Below are 18,816 nucleotides of genomic sequence, written 5' to 3' on the forward strand. Positions count from 1 at the left end.
AGAGTGCTTCGCAGCTCTCTGAGTTCAGTCACCTATAGAGTGCGTTGGGTCAGTGACAGGTCAGCTATTCGGACAAGTCGGACAATTTCTCTAGCTAAACCTACGCTAGTTATACTGTTTTTCGGGTCAGTGTACCACCCCCCAATATTGCAAGTGTAAGGATCACCAATTTTGATTGGACAAAGGAGGAGGTTAGGTCATCACACCACCTAAATTTTACACTTTCCCAGGCTTAACATTCAATCTTTGTACCCACCCCTAGTTTCTGACTTCCCATGACATATGATTCTCACATAACAATTGTGAATACATTAATCAGAAACATTTGTAGCAAATGATGTACAGTTCAGCTTCGTTCAGCTAGGTCGCAGGTCGGTTCCCAGGAGCATCTCGGCTGTGGCTACCAGCTGGCTGGGTTCCACTGCTGCATGGTTTTCTTTTCCCCCATCACGTGACTGGTACCATACGGGCTTTCAAGATGGAGTAGTAAGCACCTCCCAGGCCCAAAGAATACGATACATGAAAAGCAAGCGAGAATAATTTTAGAAATACAGAACAAAGTGATTACACTGTATACCATGAGTTTCTATAGTATTTCCATTACTTTATAATAACTAAAGCATTAAGTTTTAGGCAGAACAGACAGTTTTGCAAAAGCAGCAATGCAAGCTTAAAGCATGTGAGAACATAAAGCAGCCATGTCAGCTGTATTGCGCATGAGCAACAAATTGCCACCAGAACTGCGAGTACGTCACGTCACATGGGTATGACCGACGCATGCGCAGTCTAAATTCCCGCGTAGCAGCTTCCATTTTAATGGCAAGAGTATTAGGTTTAGTAAACACATAGGCAAGCGTCACTGGGACACCTCGTGTAGTGTAAAAATGTGCAATATTAATAACACGGACATGTTGATTTAGTTTATTAACATTATTTGAGGTTCTTGATACAAGCAAGTCGCTTAACGTGCAAATCCTTGCTCCATCAGTGCCATCCTTTTTCATGCTTTCTACTAGGCTACTATTCGATGGTTCCTCATTTGAAGGTGAAAGGAGGGCCTGTTGCTAGCTTTTCATCTTCAAACTGTTGGAATTTAACCAGAGATAAAGGTCAATATTTGCTTGGACGTGTAGATTTTGGTGCAGTAAGCACCAAAAGGTGGATGCTATTACCAAATACTTTGAACAAGTGATAATTATCAGTTCTGATAAATTCCATACACCTCTTGTAAGATTTTGCGCACAGGTTGTGAGCCTGGTAGAGTGAATAAAATATATTTTGGAAATACAGACTCAAAAACATTGACTGCCAAAATATGGCTCATATATAAATATCTCCCTACAGAAACGAAGTGCACATGAATTCACTATCAAGTACTTATCCTCAAATATGCTGAAATCAGAATAGCATAGTAACCAATCCTTCAATTAATAGGTAGTGGCGAAATTGAAACTATTTAGTAATTTAAAAGAGGTCAGATTTGTTGTTGGGATTTATTTATGCATGATCGGAATTTTAGCAATTGTTAAATGGTTGCGTTTTTGCTAAGTTTTTTAAAGTTCATATTTTCATCTAGACCCCCCACATTTCATTGTCAGTGATGCAATTTGTGTCAGTTACCAACTTAATCCTTCAAAATTTTCGGTATGTATTATAATATAAAATAATTCGTAAAAATATTCGTAAAAATATAATATGTTATGGAAACAAAGCAGATAATACATAGAGGATAGTATTCATTTTAAATGTACTATTTTTTTGTCCATTTTTTATGTAACTGTAGTCTGTTTTTTGCAATGCTGCTAATAAATATTGATAGGATATCACTGACAAATGTATATAATGTCCAGTTTCAGTCTTTATCGCAGGTTTTTAAACATTTGCACCCCATTTTGTTTTGCTGGTTGTATGAAATATTCCACTCCTTGATCTTCAGTGTTAAAATTGGTAAATCATTCAACTTCTTGACAAAATGCAAGAGGAGACAGTATACAGGATAAAGCAAATCCAGGAGAACAAACAACGCCTTACACGAGGCAACTGATGATCTCTATAGGATGTATGACGTTATAACGCATACCATTACAACTACCTACTATTACAACGCGACCATTACAACGCATACCATTACAACGCATAGCGCTTAGAGGTGCTGGATAGTGGTAAGTATAATTTACTATTCCAACTCCAGTCCCCGTGGACACTAGGGAAGGTGTTGGATAGTAAATTAAACGTATTCCCTATCCTAGAGCGCCCCCCCAGCGCAATGCGTTGTAATGGTATGCGTTGTAAAAGTTGTGTTGTAATAGTAGGTAGTTGTAAAAGTTGCGTTGTAACAGGTGTATACCTCTCTATAGCTATGATAGAGAAATCAACATAAATGTATTTTTTGTACTATCGGTGGATAATGCCTTGAGTGTTTTTTGAGTGTGATTATTAATTAAAGAATTCCAGGACGTAAACTTGAGGTGAAATGTGAAATTATTAAAGGTTGTTTTGATTAAGTAGGCCAGAGCAGCCAAGTGGCCCCTGTCTGTGTGATGTCAGTGCCAGTCTTGGTCTTTTACCTGATTGTTCTTCGCATCTGGAGACCGAAGCATGGCTAAAAAAAACAAGCATGGAAAGTTTTGTTAAATAAAAAGCCAGAACTAGCTGAAGGTGTCACTTTTTATATGGGGTGACTAGGCAGCTATGTTACATGCCTTTAGACCTTTGTGTTTCATGTTGTCTACTTTTGGACCAACTGCTTTCAGTGATCTGGAGAGCGAGCTGGTGAGCATGCTCTACAAAGTACAACTAGAACAAATGTCTGTGACTATATGCTGATATATGCTGATCAAAAGTAATCCAATTCAGATCTTTAGAATAATCAAAGATTCCACCCGCAGTGATGGCTTGGGAGTCATATGGAAGAAACCCCAGCTTGTCTTGCAGAGAGATTCATGCAGTTGACAAGAGAACCCAAAGCACTCTAGCAAGCTAACCAAAATAAAAATGATATTTCAACTTCAACACGTGAGAATCCTAGAGAATCTCTAATGCTGTATGCGAGCAGCCTCAGTAACCTCAAGAGTAGGAACGAATCACACCCTATCATTCCACACCCTATCATTCACCTATTTTGGGTCCTCACACCTTTGGCGCTGAACGACTGCTTCATCCTGAACTTAAAATCAGAATACTCTTGACTTTATGTGCAGAATCGCAAGAGTATCATATGGGCAAATTTGAAATTAGTTTGAACTGAAAATGATTGGCAATTGATCATTGCAAGAACTGTGTGCTAAATTCAGGAAGAACGCTTGCAATACTTAGAAGTATTCTCAAAGATTAATAAACGTTCATAATGCTAGTGAAGTTGACTACCAGCTTTTTTACTTTGTCTATGCTTGTTATGTGTTATCTTATATTATTGCAAAACCGCTTTGTTGGGGTTGCAGCTATGCTCTAGTCAAACTAAAAAAAAAAAAACATTAACTAAGCTCAAAAAATATGTCTGCTGACAAAAAGCATGCGTTGCCATAGTAGCCCTTGACATGGAAGGGAACTACTTTGTGTGTGGATGGACTGCTTGTGATAGGTCAGAATTCCGTTCACTCATTGTGATGTCAGTCAAAGGCTGAAGTGGGCTGACCCACTGCCATTTGATGTATGCTGTAATGGGAAGAAGAACAATGTGAATAACATACCAACGGATGAAGATGGCTGTCCAAAAGGCCCTGTAAGTAGGTATATTACGCATCTATAATGCCAGAACCAAGAAGAGCTCCTGTTGCTGGTTTGATTGTAGTTCTTTAAAAGGGCACTTGCCAGACTTCTATCTACTTATGGACAGCTGTCCCACTTACCCGAGCCACCCGTCGAAGGGATGTGATGCTGAGCAATTGTTGTAAATGTGTTTTCGATTAAATGTATTATCACTTAAAACTACGGTTTCCAAGAACTATGCAGGTCAGCGCTCATGTAAACGTTAATGAATTAAGAGAATTGGAACGGAGGCCCTCCAAACCAATGTGAGCTTCCCCCCACTGTCCATGAACACGTTGAGACGGTGTTTATTGGGTTGTGAAGATGGTTATGTTAAACCTGCACAAAACTCTATATCTCTCCAATGCCTGATCGGACGCAGTCGCAAACCCTGGGCAGGGCCGGACTGGGAACCAAAAGCAGACCTGGCTATATTATATAAACCATCTGTAGTGGGTCTCTCGGGTCATGACTTGTTGAATTATTACACCATCCTGTTCCCTTCCTATTCTCTCTTTCATCTCTCTCTCTCTTTCTATCTCACATACGCTTTGTCTCTCTCTCTCTCCCCTCTTTCCTACAGCCCCCTACACTGCCTCTCGCATCTCAGGGAGCTGTAGAGAGTGACAGAGGTGCCAGCAACGACCAGGTGCCTTTGAAATCTGACCTCCATTGGCTCCAACCAGCAAGAGAAATGGCCAATGGAATAAAAGGCCTTCCGGGCCATTCGCAAAATACTACCTTTTTTTAAACCATCAGCCCTCAAATAGCCCTTCTTTACTGAAACGGAGCAGTTCTCTTGCTCAGGGGACACACAGGAACGTTGAGTGTTTTCAGAGAATATGAAATGCAAGGGAGATGAGATTTGTAGACTGATTCCGCGAGCGGAAGTGGCAGAATTTGGCGACTCTGCGTTACTTTTGTAGTACAGAGTTCAAACAGTCGCCACTAACAGCATTGTTTCGTCTGCGAGGCTCCAGAAATGCGAGTATGGCGTCCCTTAGCGCGATTTTCTAGCACAGCCGATCGCGGTCAGAGGGCTGCTTCATGAGTAGATTTACTGCTGCTCAAGTAGATTTTCTACACGAGTGGCAGCAAAATCAACTTGAATGGCCGTTCTCTCTTGCGCATCCCTTGTTGCCGTTCGCTTGTTTGTCAACGCTGCACGCGCTAAATTGCAGTGCGACCAGCGCTATGCGCATATTTTCCGCTGATTGGCAGAACTCAGCGTAATCTCGCGCAGTTGTTATTTAATTAGGCAGAATTCTGCTGAGTGAAACTCCGCGAGCTCCGCCCACCTGCAATGGCTGCCTGGGTACATACAAAAATGTCTCCTGATGCTTTACATTCCCCATGCTTTCAGGCTGCACAACCAGTGGCCTGGAAGGCTTAGTGGCAGAGTGGGAACTAAATAAATGTCCTTAGGTCGGTCGGTAACGGCCGAAAATACCGATTTTCGGTATACAAGATTTGTCATGTAGGGGGCATTATTTTACCGAATCGGTAAAATTACCGAATCGGTAATTTTACCGATTCGGAGCCACCCATATGTAGGTGGGACTCTTCAGAGTCCCAGGAGCCTTAACAAATCGGTATTTTACCATCAAATCCAATTTGATGGTAAAATACCGATTCCGGTGTGCATGCACATGTGTGCATGCACACCTATGCCATGTGACAGGCAGACATGCCTGCCACATGGCACCCGTGCCTGTTTTGGGGGTGCCACAGGGTGTCAAAGTGACACCCCCTGCACCCTTGTGAAATTCGGTATTTACCGATTCGGTAAATACCGAATCGGTAATGCCCATTCATTCCTATGGGCTTCAAAGCCCATAGGAATGAATGGGCATTACCGATTCTGTATTTACCGAATCGGTAAATACCGAATTCATCTGATTCGGTATTCCAGCACATCTGGAATACCTACATGTCGGACCTATTGATTTACCGATTTTAAATTACCGAATCGGTAAAATTCGGTAATTTTAAATCGGTAAATATTTCCTACCTACATCTAGCCCTAAGTCTTCTATCTGTCGTACTTTTTCTAGTTTTCAGAAATTAATACAGAAGGAGAAACAGATGGCTTCCAGTCTGCATTTAAGTTAAAAAAAACGGTATAAATGAAAACCTTGGAGCCTTCAAAAGAATTTACAGAGAATTACATGTTGATTGAGAAGTCCAACAGAAGTAACAATAAGGAAAAAGGTTATTAATATATTTTTTTAAAGTGTACATGCCCTTTAAGCATGCCTGGTCAGTAAACAGATGATATCAGATGACATAATACAGAGAAATAGAGCTGCACATATTAAATGTGAAGAGTTTATCCTCTCTCGGTTGTCTTCTCAGTCCGGAATTTGAAGTCCTCCATTCATAATCCACAATTATCCAATCACACTGAGAAAAAACCCATACACCTCTTGTATTTCAACGTAATGAGACCAATCTGAAAATTAGCGCGGGCGAAGGAAGGCTTTCTTTTTTATTTAAATACACACTTATGATTCTCAAATAGGATGAAGATTAGTTTTATAATCGCTGGTGGATTGGGATGAAAAGCGTGCCACAAAGCAAGCATTAATGCGGCAGCTTTTGTACAATTTTTCACACAGGCATACTAAGCTTCTTATGAAATCAATTTTTTCCGACTCAACAGCGGCGGAAACGGGCCAGCAGCGAAGGGGTTAAAGGAAGCCCTGTAAACCCATTGAAATGTATTAAATGACACCATTACTTTTACGTAGGAACATCACAGAATAATAATCAGCAGCAGCTTGTGTGCATAGGCTCAGCCCTGAAGCTTTTGTGGTGTTCTGCAGGGTTTGGCTTGAGGGTGCATATACTCTTCAACAAATTTCATTCTGTTTAAAGAAAAAAAGTTGCATTTTTTTGCAAAGGAGACTGGACGAGTAACTCAATCTCTGAATTTATAGGAAGATTTCTTGTGAATTTTTTTGGGAACTTGAGTAGACGGTGGGTGATATTGTGAGGTGAGCCATGTGCTCTTGTGTTTGCTGGCGTGCTAGGTACTATTTTATAGTTATTGAAGTTATTTTACTTAACACTGCATCAATAGGTTTGAGAAAGCAGCAGAACAGTTTTATGCTATTGCTTGTCCAAGAACGGAAGCATAAAATCCCAATGGTGTAGAGCAGCTAGACTGGTTATATCAGCTTACACCATTTCACATAGCAAGACTGTTTTTGTGCGTTAGCCAAAAATGGAAACTTGGAGTATCTTCAATCAAATCAAGTTCCATGTAGACCTGAAGAGAAGTTGGGAAGAGAAGTTTTGAGAACCTGGAAATAAAATAAAGTACAAACTCCAATAGGGCTACGCAATCTGTATTAATCTAACTAAGAGAACATACCTGTATTGCATCAAGTAATCTTTCAAAATGTTCGGACACACAGAGCAGTGTTGAAGCCCGGTATGGTGCCTGAGCATACCTTGTTAAGATATAGGAGTATGACAAAACAGCACAGGTTTCGTGACATTCTCTCTATTCTTTTCCTTTATTTATCTCACCGCTTTTCCCCAAACTTGAGGTAATGTGAATTCAAGTTGTATGGGATATACTGCATCTTCTTTTTTTCTTATGGACTATTAAGATAGGTTGTCTATCATGTAGAAATGTAATGCAAAAAAGAATATCATAGCTAACATATCGGCTATCATTCAAAATTATGATGGTAAATATTTATATATGTAAGTGAACGTACTATTCTTATCTCCACATCTATGTAGCTTGAAGACATATATATATATATATATATATATATATATATATATATATATATATATACACATAAAGTGACATACATCAGTATAGAATTACTAATCTTATCTCCACATCAATACTTTATAATATATATATATATTCTATACAAACAGTGTAGAATTACTAATCTTATCTCCACATCAATACTTTATTATATATGTCTGCTTCTTCGATGCTTGCTGGAAACCCCTTGTTGCACCTGATCCTTTTAAGCAGCCTCTGAGATATATATATATATATATATATATATATATATATATATATATATATATATATATATATATATATATATATATATATATATATATATATATATATATACACACACACACACACACACACACACACACACACACACACACAATAAAGTATTGATGTGGAGATAAGATTAATAATTCTATACTGTTTGTATGTCAAAATATCAATAGCAAAAATATCATCTGCCATAAATATATTTGACAAAAATATCACTCTAATGGTTGTATATTTTCTCTTATTAATGTCAATGGGGCAATAGTTTTATATGCAATGTTTAGGACACTGTATTTATGTCAGACAGTATTTAGATCACGATATTCTGGTACCATACATATACATCAATATTGTGGTAATCCTTTTTTGACCATGTTAATTTTTAGCACAATATTTAAAACATGATATTCTAGTATAACACGTTGATATGTATTTTACTACGGTTGTGTGGGAATCGGTTATTGTATTTCAGCGTCAACATGCGCTGCTTAATGCTTTTTTTTAAAACAAAATAATAAAAATGTGTTTAAATTAGTCAAATGTGGAATGCTTGAGGAATTTCCTTTAGCATGTGAGCAATATTTGTGGTGGATCCTTCATGTGTTTTCCTCTCTCTTCTGCAGAGTGCTCACCTGGCCATGATCGACACGCTAATGATGGCCTATACAGTGGAGATGATCAGTATTGAGAAGTTGCTAGCATCAGCCCAGCAGTATTCACCCTTCTTCCAAAATGAAGACCTGCCCTATGACATTGAGGATGCTGTAATGTACTGGATAAATAAGGTGAGGTGACAACATCTTTGATCAAAGTTATTGCGCGAGTGTTGTTTTAAAATTTTAGTGGAAGACCAGTGAAAAAAGCCAAATTCGACGGAACACACTGTATTGTGATGGTGTAAAGTAATATAGAAAATGTTTGTGATTGTCACATTTTTATACTGTTTTTGACATAAGGTATCCTTCATATTCATATTTGAATGAGCACCACCTGTTATGCCTACTGTGCCTTTAAGAGATAACACTCTACTTAACTTGTGTTAAGGTGAGATGGTAGTCCAATGGAGACTTCAGCCTTTTGTTATTTTAAGTCTTACCTACAGACAGTTTAAGTGGTCAGTTGAAGACTTGTTGCTCCTTGTACATTAAGGGCCAGATGTAGGTAGGCGTTTACCGGGTGGTAACGGCCGAATTCGGCCGTTACCGATCCGGTAAGAGCAATTTGACATGTAGGTCCCTGTATTTTACAGACTCGGTAAATTTACCGATAAGTAAATTTACCGAGTATGTAAAATACCGAGTCGGTATCATTACGGATTCCGGTAAATTGGTATGTAGGTGGGACTCTTCTGAGTCCCACAAGCAGTACAAAATCGGTATTTTACCATCAAATACTACTTGATGGTAAAATACCGTTTCTGGTGTGCATGCACATGTGTGCATGCACACCTATGCCATATGACAGGCAGACCTGCCCTTAGGGCAGGTATGCCTGCCACATGGCACCCGAGCCTCTTTTGGGGGTGCCAGAGGGTGTCAAAGTGACACCCCCTGCACCCTTGTGACAGTCGGTATTTTCCGATGTGGTAAATACCGACCGGTAAATGCCCAATCAATCCTATGGGCTTCAAAGCCCATAGGAATGAATGGGCATTAACTGGTCGGTATTTCCCGCATCGGAAAATACCGACTGTTTCCGAATCGGTAATTGCACATCTGCATTTACCTACATCTCGGTACTTTTATTTTCCGACCTCTGAAATACCGAGTCGGTATGACTCGGTATTTAAGAGGTCGGAAAATAAAATTTACCTACATCTGGCCCTTAATATATAAACATATAGTAGGCGCTAGATCAGCCCCTATCTCTTGATTTGATGGGCTTCTTGTCTCTGCCATGTCCATGCTTTTTATTTGATGTCTTTCCTCGCAATTTTTTGATTGGCACTGCCTCTGGACCATCACTTTTTAGGTCTCGCGACCTATCAATGCGCGCAAGCGCATTGAGCGGAGCGAGAATTCAAGTGCTCACAATCCTCGTCAAACCAAGGGCTTCTTGCTGCGGTTTTCTTTGAGTTCACGTGAATCACGTGACCAAACAAGCACGCGCATCAGCCTCCCTCCCTCCTAATTGCATTTTTTTTAACGGCCGCACAGCACATCAAAGGGCTTCGCCCAGCGTGCGCTCTGCGGCTTCTCGGCTTCTCCTCCCCAAATTATTCATGGCTCAGTTTCCCGGCGCACGCATTTGTTCACATTTTATGTTCTTGCCTTTCATCTCCTACCCGTCTTATCCCATTGTTAACATTTCCGCACCTCCGTCCGTCTGTCTATACGTCTCTGCTTTTTAGTACGTGCCCTTTTCCCTCTCAGTTTTTGTAAGCGAACTTGCTAACTGTCCTGTCATGTGCTGTTCTTTATAGTGTCTGTTACGCACACATTTGCTGTCCGAGGTGCCGGTAATTGAAGGCAGATGGTGCTGGGAGCGTGTGCACTGCTGTTTTTTTTCCCTTCAGCACTGTGTGCGCGCATGAACAGCCGCCCGAGCAGGAGCCCTTAGACTTTTTTTTAATGACAAACTCTTTCTCCCATGCTGGTAACATCACATTTTCAAATCAAACGAGCATGCTTACGTCCGTCATCAGTACAGCACAAACCCATGCGGACCTGCGTCTAGGCGCTGTAAGTAATGTATGTAGGAATATAGTTAGCACTATTCAGCTGAACGGTACTCCTATTATCAACCTCGAATGGATGAAAGGCTGAGTCGCCTCCCCTGGTAACTCATGCTGTGTTCTACAGGGTATGCACAGATGTGCGCAGCAGGAGCTTGAACCCCGCGATCTATTTCACTGGCATTAGGGTATGTGACATGGAATGCTCATTTTTAGGTTTTGCCTCGCCAAAAAGATGCGCTCTGCGCATCTTTTTCGGCGCAGGCGAAAACCTGATGAGAATTGTAGTGTGCTTTGGCTCGGCCCTCGTCATTCATTGGCTGGCTCCGTAAATGGAGCCTTGCCATTGGATGAGGGGCCTGTCCGTCAATGCCGGACCAGACACGGGGGCGTTCCCGACATTCTTTGGCTTTTGCCGACGTCACGCGACGCCGGGAACGCCCCCGAGTCTGGTCCAGCATTGCCGGCACTTCTGCGTCTCTCCTGCCCCGTGACTGGCCGGCCGGCCAATCCTAGCGCGGCCGGCCGGAAGTGCCCGCCCCCCGCAGCCCGGGGGAAGAAGGAGAGGAAGACGGCAAGCAGTATGGCGGCGCCCGCGGGGCTCCCGTGGCCTGGAGGGAACCCCGGGAGATGCGGAGGACGTTGCCGGTCTCCCATGCCGAAGAGGGAGACCGGAGAAGTGCCAGAGAGATTGTCGACGTTGCCGGTCTCCCATGCCGAAGAGGGAAACCGGAGAAGTGCCGCCGTCGCATGGTGCAGGTGAGTCGAGTTTTTTTTTTTTCCCCTCCTCTCTTCCCCTGCCTTCCTGCCCCAACCTCTCTCCCCCTGTCTCCTACCTTCACTCGTCGCTACGGGCCGCCGCTTAAGCGAGGTCGCTGCCGCCTTGCAATCTCCACGAGGCAGGACGCTGTCGTCTCCGATGGGCTCCTACCTTCACTCGTCGCTACGGACCGCCGCTTAAGCGAGGTCGCTGCCGCCTTGCAATCTCCACGAGGCAGGACGCTGTCGTCTCCGATGTACTACAAGCTGCAGCCGTTTTGCCAGGAGCGGCTTGGGTGGCCTGTTGAGATTATTATTAAGCGGCGATACAATAAATATGTTATCGGAGTCCAGTCCTACCGTTGAATATTTCTTGCCGGATGGTTGCTTTGATCTATTTTTATTGGTGCCCGACTATGAAGACTGCGCCCCCTGATGCATTCCTTTTGGGTCCCGCACTCTTTCGATCCGGGGGCAGTTCTTCCGGTGCTCGAGCTCTTCCTGCTGGTTCAGTGTGCGGACAGCGCCGGCCCTCTCCCCTTCCCTGCAGCCTGTACAGAGAGCACATGCGCCGACCGTTAACACGCGTGGCCGCCGTGAATTGAGTCCTCGGGCTGCCACAGTTGTGACCTTCGCACCGTGTGATCTCAGAACCCGAGAGTTGCTTGTGGTGAAGTATTCCGGGATTATGAATTGCAGCCATAAACGTTTCCAAAACTAAAGTGACAGGCAGCTAATAAACGCAGGGTGTCGCGTTGCTCCCTTGCGTTTGACTGTTCCACCTCAGGTATTTGCAATCCCGGGACCCTGCACGCGCTGTGGAAACAGCGCCCTGCTTCTTGTCACTCAAACGCTGCCCATAGCCAGGCTAGGCAAGCTGGCTGACCTGCAAACAAAGTGCCAGAGGGCTGCTTGTGCGATATTCACCCACTGACCTTACATAAGGCGAGGCCCGCCAGAAAATGCACAGAACAAAATGTGTGAATGAATGCACGCTCCATAAAACCCAGCGAGGGAAGAGAGGTAGAAAAGCCGCACCCACTTTGCCTCCCTGCTGCACCAGGGACAACAACACATCACCCAGGGCACTGAGACTGGGTGATCATAGGAGGTCTGTAACCTGAGTGGATCGTAGAGTGCACATGATGACATCATCGTAGGCTCTGAGGCTAGCGTAGGCTCTGAGGCCAGTGTGCAATGGTTGGGTGATGCTAGGAGTCCTGTAAACTTTTATTGTATTCGCCGATGGGATAAGTAATAACGCATAACACTGTGCTGGTGAGGACAGTGTGATCAAAGAAGACATATCACCTGATTAAACTTTAAAAAGAACATCTAATAACATCATTTTAGGCTCTGGGAGGCTAGTGTACAATGGTTGGGGTGATGTTAGGAGACCTGTAAACATTTGTTGTATCTATAGACGGTATATTTAATAGCAGATCACACTGCTTGTGAGGACAGTGTGATCATAGATAGCCCATCATCTAATTAAACTTTAAAAAGGACATCTAGTATCATCATTTTAGACTCTGCGAGGCCAGTCTACAATGGTTGGGGTGATGCTAGGAGTCCTGTAAACATTTATTGTATCTGCAGACGGGATAAGTAATAACAGATCACACGGTGCTTGTGAGGACAGTGTGATCATACATGGCCTATCATCTAACTAAACTTTAAAAAGGATGTATACTATCACCATCGTAGGCTCTGTGAGGTTATTGTACAATGGTTGGGGTGATGCTAGGAGCCCTGCAAACTTTTCATTTTATCTGCGGAAGGGATATGTTATAACACAGCTTCTGAGGACAGTGTGATCATAAGTGGCCTTTTACCTGATTAAACTTTAAAAAGGACATCTAATAACATCATTTTAGTTTCGGCGAGGCCAGTGTACAATGTTTGGAGTGATGTTAGGAAGCCTGTATCACCTGATAAAACTTCAAAAAGGACATCTAATAACAATTTCTGTCTCTGTGAGGCCAGTGTACAATTGTGGGGTTGTGCTAGGAGTCTTGTAAACTTTTCATTGTATCTGCGGAAGAGATGTGTTATAACACACCATGCTGTACCAATTTTGCACACCCTTTGTGTTTGTGTAAGTTGCAAGCTGGCACATCTGTTTGCTCCAGGCAGGTGCTGTTTGGTGGACTTTAAGCAAGATGAGTTTCTAGAGCTCAGTGATTTAGATGCACTAGATTGTGCTGTAACCACGATAGAGCCAGAGATCATGCAGGGCTAAATCATACAACTGATGGAGAAATCGGACATGTAGATGGAACTGGTGGTGGTCGTCTGCTTTCTCTTTCTTCGGATCTGTTTAAGTTCACAGTGCCCTTGGCTCCGGTGCAAAAGAGTGTATACAGAGCAGAAAGAGGGACCTCCTTTTGTACAGGATGAGCATCCTGAGATGACAATAGTCATCCTTGGCTCTAGTGCCAAGTTCAGTCCTCTTGGAAATTTAAGTAGCAGTATTTTACTTGCAGCATTTGTAGCTGGGGTTAATAAGTAGTTCGCATACTTAATTGGAATTATGCACTGTAAATATTTTGTAAAACTTTTTTGTATTGTAATTTCATCTAGTTATGTATATGGAATGAGATTTTTACCTGGAGGCTGTTTTCCAGGTCAGGTAACAAAAATAATAGAGCACCTCCTGGCGCGTGCTGCGCTGCTGAAATCAGTCCTATCGCCAGGGAGCAGTATGGGGGAGCAGAGGGCAGGTACCTATTGTTTGGTACTCATTATGTTGGATATTGGGTATTAAGAAAATCTACTGTGAAGCATAGAGCCCTGGGCAATCACACCTGGACCGAGAGACTGGTGCACAAACACTAGGGTTAGTACACGATCATAAATATAGACGCACTTTCCCCGGTTTTGTAAAGCAAGTCCAAAATCAAACTCTCGAGCAGTAAAACTGATCAGGCGTTTACTTATTTCATCTACATTAAAAATAATGAGTGAGTCGGCCCTTGGGCCTGGAATTTTTCGCATGCCGGTTGCGCCAACCTCTTTTAAGTGGGCGCATTGACCCGCTGAGCTGCCTCGCTAGCCTGCAAGCCAGGAGGTTATTATGGGTCACCAGAGCTGCAATGCTGCATTGTTTTACGCCACATCAGCCTCTTGCGGAGGCTAGCGCAGCGTACGAAGGGGGTGTTGAACGGCTCCTGTCAGGATTGGGAGGTGGGGGCTGCGTCATGCGCGCGCAGTTTATTTTTCCGGGTATCTCGCGCTCTCCAGTGACGCCGAGATTGATGGATCGAATACAGACTGCGCAGAATGATAACTAATGCACACCAGAAGGGTCTGGTATCCTCTGTGGATGAGATCTAAAGCCCTGTGACTCGCATTAAATGTAGCATACTTCTGCTCTGTGTGGGGGGGGCTCTGTGTGGGTGTATGTGTGGAGGGCGCTGTGTGGTTGTGTGGGGGGGCGCTGTGTGTGTGTGTGGGGGGGCTCTCTGTGGGTGTTTGTGTGTGGCATTTGCGAGAGATTAAGCTATTGGCATTGTAAATGACAATGCCATTTATTTATGTTAAAAAAAACATAAATAAAAATAATGTCAAGAGCAATGCCAATAGCTCTAACTTTAACAAAGGCAAAACCATTGCATTGTAAATGCTTGTTTGTTTTAATTGATGCTTTCTGACGCCGCACACTGTGCCATCTCAGCCCACAGATGGGGGTGCGTGCCCTGTTTTCTTTAATAAGCACGGACCCCGCGCATTTTTTAAAAATCTCTCATGCCTGGCTGCCCTTTCCATATTTAGCATTTATGACTTTTAGTAACTGTATGCACCTTTTGGTATGCGCTGGGGATCTCTCAGGGGAATTTCATACGAGGCTCTTTACACAATCAGTTTTACAGATTGTACGGCTCTTGGAGGATAAAAGCCTGAGTTAGCCCTGCAAGGGCTGCACTTGTGACTCCAGGCTGTTGAGGGCGTCCACAGCCGTAGCTTAAAATAACCAATCCTTCCCCCAGGCACAATCCTCCTCAAATGTCTATTTTTTCAGACCAGAAGAACAGATTTCCGTCTTGCAATTATTTGCGCTGCTGACAGAATCTTGTACTTAAGGCTGCGCGGGCGATTCTTCATGGCTGGACATTTGTGGTGTTTGTTTGCTTGCAGTTTTATGATTCTCCGTGGTGACCTGTTGTTCACCACTTTTTTTTACAGCTTTCCTTATGTTTTTTGGGGAGATGAGAACGCACTTCTGCCCTTCACATGCTGAGGTCATTCTCTGCCCTTTCCTTCTGTTCCTTCTCCAAAGCGCCAACCATCACCCAGGATGAGAAATGGCGCTTTCCGTGAGGGTGGTACAAATCACCCACTGAAATAACAGGAACAACCAAAGTTCAGCTCTACGTTCCTGTGGGAGGGCAGGCTTGATAAACAGGCGTGGAGGCTTAAGAATAGGTTGAAAAGGAGGTTTATTAACAAAAGTAGAAGAGATAGGTTGTTGAGTAATGGTTATCGGTTGCTTTTCGTCTTCGTCCGAGGTGTCCCGTGAACTGGAATGTTCTGATAAAAGGGGGGTGTTTCTTCCGTCTGGATGTCCTTGACCGTGATGTTCACCCCGGAGGCTGGCTCCGCCGTAACTCTCCTGAGTCACGGCCGCTCCCCAGCCACCTCCGGACACCACCAATCTTCGGACCAGGCTTCTTCTTCCTCTTCGGAATTGTCGGATGGCCAGTTCCTCTTGGTATCGGGTCCCGCGTTTTCTCCTTTCCACAGGTCGGGTCCCGCGTCTTCTCTCCTCCAGTCGGGTCCCGCGTCTTCTCTCCTCAGGTCGGGTCCCGCGTCTTCTCTCCTCAGGTCGGGTCCCGCGTCTTCTCCTTTCCTCAGGTCGGGTCCCGCGTCTTCTCTCCTCCAGTCGGGTCCCGCGTCTTCGTACTCCCTCGTGGTCTCTCTTCCGCGTTCTTCCTCCTCTTCACTTTTGTTCTGCTCTTCTCTTATTGGTCTCTCGGCTCCACTTCCAGGTCGTGGAGGCAGAACTTCCGGGTTGTTTCTACTGTGTTCCTGTGAAGATAGAAGAGAGGAATCTGGGACTCGTGGTCTCGAATAACGAGGTGGAAACTCGCTCCGCTCAGGTACTTTCTCACATCCCCTTTCCCTTGCTGTCTTTCTTCTAGGGGTTTGTGCTTCTTGTGGATATCGCGATAGATAGTCTGCATTCCCTTGTTCACGACCTTTTCTATGGCGAGTGTGAAATCTATATGGCTGCAAGGATAAAAACCATCTCAATACTCTCTCGTTGTGGCCTTTACTAATGGTGCATGGTCCGTGAAGAGAGTGAATTCTCTTCCTTCTAAGTAGTATCGCAAGGTCTCTATGGCCCATTTGATGGCGAGGGCTTCTTTCTCGATAGTGGCGTAATTTTTTTTCTCGTGGGAAAAGTTTACGGCTGATGTACAGGATAGCTTTCTCCCCCAGAGCCGTTTCTTGAGAAAGAACTGCCCCTAACCCCTGATCAGATGCGTCCGTTTGTAGGATAAAAGGACGAGAATAGTCTGGGCTAATTAGGACAGTTTCTGATGTTAAAGAATTCTTCAGAGCCTCGAAAGAATGTCGTACTTTACTAGAAGGTTATTGTAACAACTGTTCCGTTTTACAGTTCTTCTGTAGAAGATCAGTCAGGGGAGCTGCCATCTGGGAGAACTGAGGGATGAATCTTCTATAATAACCTAAGAGTCCCAAAAATGCTCTCAAATCTTTTTTTGATTTAGGAAATGGTATGTTGGAAATAGCCGACAGTTTCGACGGCTGCGGTCTTATAACACCTTCACCCAGTAAATACCCTAGATACTTGACTGTTTGTGCTGCCAAATGACTCTTGGCGGGGTTGATTTTTAAACCATGCATACCTAAGGTTTGCACGATTTTGGTAAGATGGGTTAAGTGTTGTTCCCAGGTGTCACTGTATATGACAATGTCATCTATGTAGGCTCCAGCAAACTCATCATAGGGCCTTAGGATTGTATTCATGGCTCTTTGGAATGTTGCAGGAGCCCCATGTAGACCAAAAGGCAACATCCTAAATTGGTACAATCCGTTGGGTGTGGAAAAGGCTGTTTTTTCTTTGTCCTCCTCTCTTAGAGGTATCTGCCAGTAGCCTTTGCACAGGTCTAGGGTACTGATGTATTTGGCTTTCCCTATTCTTTCTACCATTTCATCCACTCGAGGGAGTGGGTAGGTGTCAAATTCTGAGATCTTATTCACCTCTCTAAAGTCAATACAAAATCTAACCGACCCGTCCGGTTTAGGTACGAGTACCATGGGAGAATTCCATTCGCTCTTAGAGGGTTCTATGATTCCCATCTGCAACATCTTTTGTACTTCTTCTCTTATTGTTTGCCTTCTTGCTTCTGGTATACGATAGGGTCTTACCCTGACTCGTTTACCAGATGGTGTTTTTATGGCATGCTCGATGAGGCTGGTCATTCCTGGGGTAGTCGAGAAAACCGACCCAAGAGGTCGTAACACCTCGAGCAATTTGTCGTGTAAAGGTTTGGGCAATTCTGAATCAATGCACTGCTGAAAGAGGGGTTCCGGAACTTCTATGTGTTGAACAGCCACTGGAGCTGGTCCCTCCCATTTCTTTAAGAGATTCACATGATATATTTGCGAAATTCTCTTGTTGCTGTCTACTTCTATGCGATACGTTACTGGGGTGACTTGTTGGAGCACGGTGTAGGGTCCCTGCCACTGACCTAACAGTTTCTGATCGGACTATGCCATCATAAGCAATACCAAATCACCGACCTGGAAGGTTCTCAATTTGGCCCCTTTATCATATTGTACTTTTTGTGCTTTTTGTGCATCTTCTAGGTTATTTCTGACTATTTCTCGGATTTGACCTAAATGTGTTTTTAAATTTGATACATATTCTGGTAGGGGTTTGGTATGATCCCGTTCAGTCTCCCACTGTTCACGGGCCATGTCCAAGAGGGTGCGGGGTTTATGTCCATAGAGCAATTCAAAGGGAGAATAATCAGTACTCTTTTGTTCTTTGCATCTGATGGCAAATAGGGCCAAGGGAAGAATATCTTCCCACCGTCGAGTTTCTAAGTCCAACAACTTTTTAAGAGTGGCTTTGATGGTGGCATTATATCTTTCCACCAAACCATCCGTTTATGGATGGTAGGCAGCTGTTCTGATTTGTTTAATCCCTAATTGTTTGCATATGTTTTCATCAGTTTGGAGACAAAAGGAGTTCCCTGGTCGGTTAGGATCTCTTTGGGAAACCCTACTCTGGAAAAGACTCCGATCATAGCTTTGGCTATATTAGTAGTGTCGGGTCGACGAAGTGGTATGGCCTCGGGGTATCGGGTTGCGTAATCTACCATAACCAAGACATATCTATATCCACTTCGAGAGGGTAACAGAGGACCAATTATATCCATGCCTACTCGACTAAAGGGATCATTGATGATGGGAAGAGGTAACAGTGGGGCTCGCGGTGGGTGATACCGGCTGTGTCGCTGACAAATAGGACATTCTCTACAGTACTTCTTTACTTGTTGGTATATCCCTGGCCAGTAAAAATTTTCTACAATGTTTTTTTCAGTTTTCTCTGCCCCAAAGTGTC

The 18,816-nt window shown here is 43.6% G+C and overlaps 1 protein-coding gene across 4 annotated transcripts in view; it reads left to right on the top strand.

Moving 5' to 3' along the window:
• The window catches only part of CAMSAP2 (calmodulin regulated spectrin associated protein family member 2), a 541,958-nt gene that overhangs the window by 311,128 nt on the left and 212,014 nt on the right, over positions 1–18,816 (top strand). For all 4 annotated transcript variants that reach the window (XM_086957854.1, XM_086957865.1, XM_086957838.1 and 1 more), the window contains exon 3: positions 8,410–8,571. In XM_086957854.1, coding sequence (XP_086813980.1) covers positions 8,410–8,571 — 162 coding nt within the window. The remainder of the gene's footprint in view (positions 1–8,409; positions 8,572–18,816) is intronic.

The sequence above is a fragment of the Lissotriton vulgaris genome, chromosome 1_1, assembly GCF_964263255.1.
Source record: "Lissotriton vulgaris chromosome 1_1, aLisVul1.2, whole genome shotgun sequence".
NCBI classification, from domain to species: Eukaryota; Metazoa; Chordata; class Amphibia; order Caudata; family Salamandridae; genus Lissotriton; species Lissotriton vulgaris.